The 11,487-nt window shown below is 33.0% G+C and overlaps 1 protein-coding gene across 1 annotated transcript in view; it reads right to left on the bottom strand.

Annotated features, from left to right (window-relative positions):
* LOC102889322 (solute carrier organic anion transporter family member 1B3) overlaps window positions 1–11,487 on the bottom strand; it is a 37,768-nt gene that overhangs the window by 2,216 nt on the left and 24,065 nt on the right. The window contains exons 11-14 of the mRNA XM_015589993.2: window positions 11,190–11,355; window positions 8,814–8,998; window positions 3,294–3,358; window positions 1,324–1,441 (exon numbers count right to left, since the gene is read on the bottom strand). Coding sequence (XP_015445479.1) covers window positions 1,324–1,441; window positions 3,294–3,358; window positions 8,814–8,998; window positions 11,190–11,355 — 534 coding nt within the window. The remainder of the gene's footprint in view (window positions 1–1,323; window positions 1,442–3,293; window positions 3,359–8,813; window positions 8,999–11,189; window positions 11,356–11,487) is intronic.

Below are 11,487 nucleotides of genomic sequence, written 5' to 3'. Positions count from 1 at the left end.
AAGAGATAAGGGCCATGAGTGAGCTACAAAATGCTGAGTTCTAAAGAGAGTTGTTTCCTGGCTCAAACTTTATGAAAGATTCTATGTTTGGAATCATAAAGTATGTAGCTTTTTCAGACTGCCTTATTTCTCTTAGCAATGCGCATTTACGTTTCTGCCTAATTTTTTTTGTAACTTGATAGCTCATTTCTTTATATTGTTGAATAATATTTTGTTGTATGAAAGTATCACAATTTGTTTATTTACCTACTAAAAGACATCTCAGTTGCTTCCATTTTTTTTGTGTGGCAATTATGAATAAAACTGCTATAAACACTAATGTGCAGGCTTTTGTGCGGCTGTAAGTTTCCAGCTCATTTGGGTAAATAAATACCCAAGAACACAATTCCTTGGTTACACAATAAGCCTATGTTTAGCTAGTAAGAAATTGTCATACTGTTTTCCACACTGGCTGTAACATTTTGCTTTTCCACTAGCAAAATGAAAGAGCTCCTGATGTTTCACATCCTTGCCAGCATTTGATATTATTTTCATTATTTAAGAGCTCTTTATATATTTAGGACATTTGCCTTGTGTCTGTGTCATGAGTTACAATTTTTTTTCCAATTTATCTTTTGTCTTTGAATTTGCTTCAGATAAGTTTTATGACACAGAATTTAAAAAAAATATATTTTATCTTTTTTTTCTACTATGATTTTGGGGTTTGGGTCACACTTAAAAACATTCCTTCTTCCTAGATAATTAAAAGAATTTCTATCATAATTTCTTCTAATACTTGCAGTTTCATATTTGCATATTTGATTAATCTGCAATTAATTTTTATTTAAAGTTAAGGTATTATTGCCACTATTTTTTTCTAAATGGCCATATAGTTTTTTTCCTTATGAATAGAAGAGTATAGAAACAATTCTTTCCTTTTTGTTCCCTATGACTAGAGCCCCAGTAGGTAATTTTGTATCTTCCAAGAGAAGCCAGAGGCCATTGAATATAGCTATTGTTGTTGTTTAATATTAGGAGAAGTTTTGGAAATGAAAAGATTTGAGAATAAATTCCAGATCTTTTTATTATTAGCTGTGAGATTTTGAACAAGTTATTCTTTTTTATACTTGGTTTCTTCATATCTAAGGAAAAAAAAAACATATATTTTCTAGAGTTTCTATGAGTATTAAAATGAGATACCAGATTGCCTGATACAATGCTGAATATGGTTTATTAAATGATGGCTATAACTATTAATATTATTATACTGACAATGAAACCTCATCCTTTAAGAATAGTCAAGGGAAAAATACAAATTAATGAAATATATTAATGACAACTTACCCAAATAACTTGGAATTATATATTCTACAAGACCCTTGCTTTCCAGAGCTGTTGATGGACCACTTCATACATGTTTTATCAATCAGGGCCCCAAAATATATAGGAGCTGGAATTCCTCCTACAACATGAGATGAGAAGACATCAATCTAAGAAACATGTTTCAAATGTAACTGGGTGATATTCTACACTGGTACACTTTGGAATAAATAAAAGTTAAAAATTTTGGAGAATTCTTCCATTGTTTTGACCTAACTCTACTCAAGAATTAAGATTATTAGGAATCTCAAAATCTCGAACCACATATAATAGCATAGACATCTATTATCTACCCTCGCCCTGCCACCACACATAGAGAAAAAGAAATTTTATATTCCTGTACACTCTGTTCTTCCTATAATGCCAACTTAAGTTAAAAAGAAAAATGTTGTTAATAAAACATGAAAGTTATGTTGGTTCATGTGCATTTTTTTTTTTTTTTTTAGACAAAGAGAGCTGGAAGAATGAGAGTAGACATAATTTCATGAGGAAATGAAAAAATCTTGCAGCTTAACTGCTACAAAGGCAAGAGATTTTTCAATACTATTTTTAAGAAAATTAAAAGGTGAGTGCCAACACTAGGACTTCCTCTATTAAAAAGCCCAGGTCCAAACTCAGAGAATGCTAGGCTCCTGGCCAGTTGTCCTTCTTTCTCTTTTCTTAGTGTCACTAGAGCCCATGATCATATATTTTTCTCTACATAGATTGTTTGCATTTTTAATGCCTTTTGAAGCAGCCTGGGTTGTCCAGGTTAGGGCCTGTGGTGCTGAATTTTGTTTCTATTAGTGTTTGATTACAATGATGCCTCAGTCTCTAGTGGTCTGTGCCTAATCCAATTTTTATTTGTGGTATATAATTTTGCAGACTGTAAGATTTTTCAGGAACATTTGCATTATCTTACGATAGATATACCTGTCTGCTTTTACTGCTATTTGAATAAACTATGAGATTGACTCCTAGTTCTAAGCATTGGTAATTTGATCAAAAATTTTTAAACATGACAGTAGAGCTCTATTCTTCAGATGGTAGAACTGAAGTATTCATAATTATACTTTGTTCTTTTTTTGTATTTTGATAAATAATTTTCAATTTTTATTTTGTTACATAAAATGGTAGTGATTCACATTTTACAATTTTACTGATTTCATTTATTTTTAATCATTCTCAATTTTCTGAGAATGAGAAATCTTAAATGACAAGGGGTTGGTATATGAGGCCAATATATCTGAGGAAAAAATGGGTGAGAAATTCACAGATTTCAAAAAATCACAGCTACCCTTTGAAAAATAAAAAATATATGCCAATAATTTCTTTTCCCCATACAAAACCACTGATTTGATCAAACTTATTGAATTACATTTTTAGGTAACAAATTTGGTCTTAAATCATTAATGGAATTTTAAAACTTCAAATAATCTGTTTTCCAGATACCTTTTTCAGTTTAATATACTCTATAGACAGTTTACACATTTATTGTATTGAAGACAATTGTTTATAAATTGCAAGTATGGTACTCAGCATATATTTTTCCCATAGCAGCAATTAGGTCCACTGTGCCACATATATTAGACATATCAAAATAGAGCTCACAACTGGGATGACAAAGTTCCTTTCTTTCTATTTTATGGTGGTAGAAGAACTTTCTCTTTTCTTAATCCTATTTCAGCATATCGTAATACAGAGCGTAAAACAAATATGATTCCTTGTTCTAGTTAAAGATGAACTTGAACTAGAATTAACAATTGAATTCTCTTTTAGATTACACAGTTTTCCTCTGTCTCTTATTATTTATCATTTACCATAAGAATAGAAATGGTTTTTACTTATACTATTCTTTTTTTATTTTCTTAAAATTTGAAATTAATTAAAATCAGTCTTTGAGCTTTGACACGAAAATTTATATCTTGAACTTATAATCTGTGTATTTATCATACCTAGTGATCGTATAATTAGGGAATGAAAACCCATTGCAAGCGATTTCAGTTCAGGTTGAACATTTCTGAAATAAAATAAAGGCGAGAAATCATTAAACACCTCTAAAATCCAAAGCTGAGTCCAATAGTAAAACGTTTCTCAATGTCATTGTTCTTCATGGTCTAATGAAAACCTTCAGCTGGATAGCTGACATTAAAATATATTTTTTCAGTTGTTTTAAAAGAAAAAACATTTAATGATAATAATAATAAGACCCTTATTCATTTAATGCATTACAATTTCAAGACAACTTAACAAACATTTTCATATTGGATCATGATTAAATTCAATGAGAGAGTGGTTGAAATAGACTTTATTATGTCTATGAAGAAACTGATTTTGTGTAGTCTAGTGACACAGGCCATGAGCAGATACTTTAATCTAAGTCTAGGTCTTAGCAGAGCTCTTTTTGTCATCTAAATTTCTGTCATTGCTGTTAACAGAAGTATTGACTAATATGATTCATGAACTACATAATATAACTGGGGGGTCAGAAAGGTATCTGTATTTTAGTATCTAATGTATTTTAATGTCATTTTAAAGGTAGCAAGCACATTTGTAACCTCTCTTAGAAATTAATTCACTCTTTCATTTAGAAAGTTATTTCCACAATTCCATTTTCTGTGTTCCATGAGCAGGTGACAGTACCATCTCTATGACAACCTAGTACATGAGTTATCCAGCAGCAATGGAGAGAGGGTGACTGAGGCTCAAAAATCCAATTTTTTACTGAAATACTGAATTAACTGATACGAAGACTTATTTTTTTCTTGAACTGTTTGGATGACTATATTTCTTCACAGAGATAAGTAGATTTAGTCATTCAACAAACATTTGCAAAGTGCCTCCTAGAAGATTCATGTTAGTTCTTATCCTTGAGAATAAAGAGATAAATTGATGATTCATACCAACCAAGTGACTTAGAGAAGTCACTTAACCTCTCCTAGGCTAGTTTCTTTATCTCTTGGTCCCAGGACTCTTACTCAACATGGTTTAGTACATCCTTTAATCACATCCAGTCTCTACTCCTTTTCAATTACTTAAATTCTTCCATTGTATCCCCTGAAACTCATAGTCTGTTACCAGCCAAATACTTATATCCTACAATTTTAGCAATTTCTTCACTTTCTTGTTCTAAACAAAATTGGCTGCCTATTGATGGCTCCCTTTCTGTGAAACTCTCAACTTTCTCTAACATCCTATGTATCACTGGCCCTGAAGTGTAGGTGTTCTTGCTTTTTTTAAAAAACCACTTCTAGACATGAGTGTCTCCTCTGAAAAACCTCTCACTTCCCTAAACTACTTCTTGTAGTATCTACAGAGTTGACCTACCACCTCCATCATTCATCCTTGATGATTTTAGAACTAGGTTCTCTGTTATTCTTTTCCCAAAATTATTTCTGCCACTTTTCCTAGTTATTTTAATATTCATGTGGACTATCATTCCAATGATCTGGCCTTCCAGTTTCTTGATTGCTTCATTCCATTGTTCTTACTTCCATTCCATGGTCATGACAATCAGTATGCACTTCCCTAATTCCCTATTTTGAGCATCCCCTTCTTCAAAACAACCTCTTAAATTTTAAATTCATTCACTCTAATAAACCAACTCCAACATGCTTCAGCCCCATGGGGCTCTTTAGGTTCTTGGCTCTTCCCACTTTTTCACAGGTCATCTCTAGTTTACTCAGTTCCTTTCTCACCATGATCTCTTGTTTCAATCACTGCTTGCATATATCCTGGACTTTTTTGTCCTTCTCATCCTTTATTGTACTAGACAAAGAAAGATTCTTTCATCTAACATCAGCTTCTTCTCTATAACCACAATGCTGCACTGGCTGGGGGAAATTATTTGACCATGCTGATTAGGCTCATTTTAAATTCATAAGTGCAAACCCTGGGCGGATTACCAGTGCAATCTTACTGTATTTTACTAGTCCATTTTCCCAATCAGTTTATCCCCCAATTTTCAAGATTACTTATTTACATTTCCTGATCTCTTCTCAAGCCTCTTTCTTTTTCCTTCTCACTCTCAGCTGATTACCTTGCTTTCTATTTAACAGAGTAGAAGTAATCAGAAAAAAATTTGTATGCCCTTGCATCACTGAAGCTACACATTTGCATGCTTTTTACCCACATAGATGATCTTCCCTTCTATTACAGAGTAAACTCTGTGCACTTATTTACATCCCTTTTCATCTTCCTCTGCTATTGTTCCTCCTCTTTCCTGCATTATCAACTTCCTTCATCTCTACTGGTTAATTCTCATCAGCATGAAAGCTTGTTATAATATCTGGCATTAAACATAAACAGAATTCTTGATTCTACACTTTGCTAGCTAAACACAACTTTTCTTTGCTTCTTTTTAAAATTCTACACCTAAAAAGAAAATTTCCTCCTGGCTATCTGCACTTCCCCTTCTTGCATTTTTTCTGGATCCATTGCGAAGTAGCTTTTCCCCCTCTCATCTTCATGTACTGTTTTTGTCAAAGCTAACTTGGCCAGCACATAAAAAATCCAATGGTTACTTCCTAGCCTTTAACATCCATGACCTCTGAGCAGCCCTTGATACAGTTGCTCACTCCCTCCTTCATGATACATTCCTAATTTGGCTTTTGAGACATTGCCATCTTGGTTTTTCTCTGACCTCGTGGGACCTCCTTCTCAGTTTCCTTCACTGGATTCTCCTCTTATTCTTGGTCTTGAAGTTAGAGTGTCTAGGTCCTGGTCCTAAGATGTTGTATGTATCTGTACTCGATCCCTAGAAGATCTCAACAATGTTACAGATTTAAATACTATCTGTATGATGCTGATTCTAAAATTTATGTCTCTGGCTCCATTATTTCTCCTAAATGTCAGGTTGTATATGTGACCTGTCGCTGGAGATCTAACAGACATCTCAGAATTACAGGGATATTACAAATTCTTGCTTCTCCATTTTCTCCAATCTGCTCTTCCCTAGCCCTCCCCTTTCCTTCAATAGTATCACCATCCTCTCAGAGCTAGGCCACAATCTTGGGATCATCCTTAATTTTCATTTGTACATGCCACATTCAATCCATCAGCAAATCCTACTGACTTTGCCTTAAAACCAAAACAAAGACTGAAGATTCAATAACTTCCTACTTCCTTTACCATCACCATCTTCGATCATGCTTCTATCCCATGAAGAACTATCACAGCCTTCTGCTTTTCCTATGTCTATTCTTGCCTCCCCAAAACATTTTCTTTACACAGTAGCCATAGTGGTCTTCTAATTGAATGAGCCAGTCATATAATTCTCATGTTTAAATCTCTCTGCCAACTTCTCAATACAATTAGAATAAACTCCAAGTCTTTCTTGTGACCCAAAGGGTCTATTATCTGGACCGTAATAGCTCTCTTTTCCTTACACACTGTTAATCTTGTATGTGTCAAGTATGGTCCACTTCAGGGCCTTTACTTTTGCTACTATCTTGCCTAGATTGCTCTGTACCTATCCTTATATCAGTATGACTTGTATTTTCATTCTTTTTTCAGGTCTTTTAACATGACTTCCAAAACACAATAGTTGAATTATTACTGCTTACCTGCCACCAGCCTCTCCCTGCATCTATAGCCTTACTCTGATTTATTTTTCTTTCTAATGCTTAACACCTCTTCTATTTTACATATTTAGGAGCTTATTTATTTACTGGGTTTTCTTCTACATGCATCCAGTTCTCCATCCCCTGACCTCACTGGAAGCTAATAAAATTAGGGCCTTCATCACTTTGTTCACAGTTCTGTCCTCAGCATCTAGAACTGTGCACAACACATAATGAATATATATTGAATGACTAAATAATATCAATATTGTTTAGTCTAGTTTTAACACTATCCTTATAACATAAGAGCTGGAAAATCATTAATAGATTGAAGTTTATATTTTTGTTTTACAGTCTATTTCACAAAAGTTTCCTTTTGGTAAAATCAAAGGTTGGTGAAAGATTAATAAATGTTTTTGACAAATGGTGATATTAATCTTAACCATTTTCTCTAAAAGATAAAATATAGATGTTATCAACAATGGAGCAATGATATCTCTAAAACCCTCTTTCTTTTCATGAAAGATTTTAAATTAAGAAGCTAAAACTTATTGAGATGCAAGATAACATGAAGTTTTGAGATGATTTTTCTGTAAGTAAATATCTGTAATTTGGCAAATATGGAGGACTTCTCCTTTTGAGTAGACATTAATTTATATTAAGGTGGAGCTATATCTGTGGAATAAATTTGAGAAGATTTGGGGTCAGAGTAGAATTTAAACAACTGTAGACTCAGTTTACAGGTCTATATTCATTTTAACAAAAATTAGTACATTTGTTTTTTCCCTTCTAGGTCATGCTATTGACTAACAGTGACTTGTGGTCAACACCGAGGTCTTAAAAGTATAATTAGATGTTAACCCAGGTCACTATATATATAATTTGAGATCTACATTCAAGTCTTTATGTTTTCAATTTTAGGTGACTGAATAATTAATTTTACCAATAGGGCTTGTATTATCTGATTCCTTCCTAATCCTTTAATTTTATCTTCTGCCATTTCTCTCTCACTCAGTATGTTCCAACCAACGGGCTTGTTTTCATTTCTCAAACACATCAGCTCTTTTCTGTTCTTCATTTGACTAACTTTATCTTATTCTTTTGACCTTTAGATTAAATATCTCTTTTTTTTTTTTGAGAGATACTCTCTAAGTCCTCTTCTTCACAGCTCCTCACCTCAATCCAAAATTAGGTCTTTCTTATTATTCCCTTTAATAGACCTCTTTTACCTTATGAATACTAATGACAATTTATAATTATGTCTTTATTTTTAAGTTGTTTTACATCAATTTTTCCTATCATACTCTAAACTGTATGGAAATAAGTACTTTATCTGTTTTATTTACTATGGAACATTCTTCATCAAATATTTCATTAAATATGTTCAATGAGTGAAGAAAAGAATGACTTCTGCTCATATATTTTTCTCTGTTCTATGAAGGTATTTGAGAGACTAGGTCAATAGCCATTCTGAGAGTAGATTAAAAGCTTTGAAATATCATAGTCTCTATATTATACAGTCTGTTTTCCAAATGTTTTCTTTCAATAAAATCATAGGTGATTCACTGACAGGCTCATCAGGGAGCAAGGCATATCAAAAGTAGGAGTTCTTTTAGAATCACAACAGGGATTCTTTTAGGACTGAGGTGATTGTCAATTAGTCTGTGTTTTAATATTCTTAGTAAAGGGAGAAAAAATGGAATCAAGATTTTGTAATGTAAGAATCAGAAGCAAAGTTATTATTAATTATGGCATTGAAGTATCACAATAATCTTAAGACAGTACATTCTTAAAACATTAAAATGTAACACAATATGAATTTGGGTTCTAAATATATTATGGAAAAATATATACATTATTAGATATGTTTATAGTCTAATATACATAAGAATGCTTTAAAAAAATCATACTCACTTAAAAAGCAGCATGATAGTTGAGGCAGTTCCCAATGCAGTTGTAAAAGAATTCAGGATTTGCAATACTATATAAATATGAAATTTTTTTCTACACTCATCATCTCTTGGGCATGCACCCAAATACGCTGAGTTATTTCTGTTCTGGAAACCAGTTGCTTCCACACAACTACAGTTATAAAACACCTAAAACATAGTTTTTGAAATATTACAGAATGTATTTGCAAAATATGACTAGGCTATAAATATGGTCTATAATATTTAAAGTAGTCTCATTCTGCAAAGCTAAAATATTTACAGTTTTTAAAGAAAAGATTCTAAAAATATAATTGCTCAATAGTTGAGAAGTAAAATAGTTTACTGGTTCCTTTCTAGACAAGAAAATGTAATTCACCATTAACATTTAATTTATCCATGATTTAAAAATTAGGAAAGTATAGAAGAAATTAATATCTGAAACTATGTATTTTTCTCATTAATATAAATTCTTTAATATTTCTTTCCCACTCACTTTTACTTTCTATAACACATCTACTTATTCTGTTTAACAATCTCTACTAAGTGTCAGGGCTAGTTCTTGGGAGGGGATTACCCAGGGAATCTAGAAAATATAGTAGTTTGAGAGGAGCCAAAATCTGGGACTAGAGCTACCCATTGAAGTGGGGCAGAGTCCAGGGGAAAAGAGGCCAGGCAGTGGTTCTGGAATTCTACTTTGACCAGCAAACTCAACATTCAAGAGCAAAATGACAGCACATAAAATAGATGATGTTATTATCAGAGAAGTTCAGCCCAACAGAATATCCTAACAATTAGAGCACAGAAGGGAAAAACTTAGAAACAGATGATTTTAGAGATTAATTTGGCACAGACTTTACATAGATAGGCAGCTTTGATAAATTCTGTTCTGCATCTAGGCTAAACTAAGGTTTAAGGAAAGTTTAAACCTCTTAGTGCTAAAGACTAATTACCGAAAAATTGAGGAAGAATTTGAATCCATACTTATCTGATGACAAAAATTTACCTTTTCACAAGGAAAATATGGAGGAATCCTTTATGTAGCAAGCCTATTGGCTAATAAAACCAAATTTAGGCATGAAGAATATTATTTTGAATGATTAAGCATGTTTTATTATTATAGGTTTGGTTAAAAAATTCCCCAGTACTCCCCAAATGGTATCATTGCCAAAAACTAAGAAAATAATGTCACCATACTAACCAGAGCTCTCTTTAGGATTCTGTTATCATGTCTCTCCCAAGCCTTCACTAATGGACAAAGTGGAACCATGGGTTAAATGGGGGCACTTTCAGTCAAAGGATTAAATGGGGAACTTTTAGGGCGATGTGGGTTTTAAGTATAGCCCTTGGGTCATATTTGTGCAAATTTATGGCCTAGTTTCAAAGAATCTAGGTGCTTTATTCTTCACAGTTTTCGCTGCTCTTCAATACTACAATTAAAAGAACTATGGGCAAGAAAAAGATTAAAATTTTGAAAATCAAAGACAGAAGGGTGTGGAAGAGAGCAATAATCATGTTGATGATTGGAAAAGGGCCCAGGAAATGGTTCCCCTCCTTTGTGAGATAGTCAATGGATTAGAGGCACAATAGAGAACACTATACCTGATCCCCTACTCTTGGAAGTTACCCAGGGAATTGGAGAGAACTCATAGTTTTCATAGAAGGAAACATTTTGAGTGAAGAAGGAAATGGATTTCTATGGGCAATGTTAGCTATAGGTAAGCGGAATACCAAGTTATCCTGTAGAGAAATAGTGCCAGTTTTGGAGAAATCAAAATTAGAATGTAAGAATTGGACAGTCAAGTGAGCTGAAGCCTTGATGATTTTTGGAAAGTCAAAAGGATAATGAGCCTAGGGGTAAACTTATCTATATGAAAAATTACATATACATAGTTTTTCTAGAAAGGCAGGTAGTATTGACAAAGAGTAGGCTCAGGAATATCCCCTAAATTCTGAAGGGTAAAGTACCTCCAACTTAATGGAAATCATACCCTTTAGTCCAATGAAATGCTTTTTAGAGATTGTAAATGCATTTAAATTCCAAAACGTTATACTCATAAACTCAAAGGGAAAAATATGAGAGTGATCTCAAATGAGAATTCAAGCAACAGGAAAACCTGTTTATATCCCAAGTCAGATTTAATTTAATTTAATTTTTGTATAAATTTTATAAAGTCCAAGCAAGATTGTATATGAGGCTCTGTTTGTGCAACAACACAGCCATCGCAATGACAGACAATACTGTAAGTCTTTTTCTTTTATATTTTTACTAGAGATCTTAGTTATAGAAAAATTTGATAAGTATTTGTTAATCGAATCTATGATTTTGATTAAGGAGAGAAGAGAAAAAACTAATACTCACTATAGGTTTTTTATTGCCACTTGAAGATTTACATCCTGCTAGACAAGGTGATATGTAAGTAATTCCATTGTCCCCACAGACTGGTTCCCACTGATTTTCATCACAATTGCAGTCTGAGTTGCAATAAGAAAGTGGCACATTTATATGAGATGCCACTGGATTATTTCTGGAAATATATGATAGATATATATCAAAAAGAGAGAGAGAGAGAGAGAGAGAGAGAGAGAGAGAGAGAGAAGCAGATGGAAAAAGAGGAGGAAGAAGGGAAATGAAAGGAAGGGAAAGAAAGGGAATGGAA

The sequence above is a fragment of the Pteropus alecto genome, unplaced genomic scaffold (assembly GCF_000325575.1).
Source record: "Pteropus alecto unplaced genomic scaffold, ASM32557v1 scaffold103, whole genome shotgun sequence".
Taxonomy (NCBI): domain Eukaryota; kingdom Metazoa; phylum Chordata; class Mammalia; order Chiroptera; family Pteropodidae; genus Pteropus; species Pteropus alecto.
The sequence above is the reverse complement of the archived record's forward strand: the minus strand, read 5'-3'. Positions and strand labels throughout refer to the sequence as shown.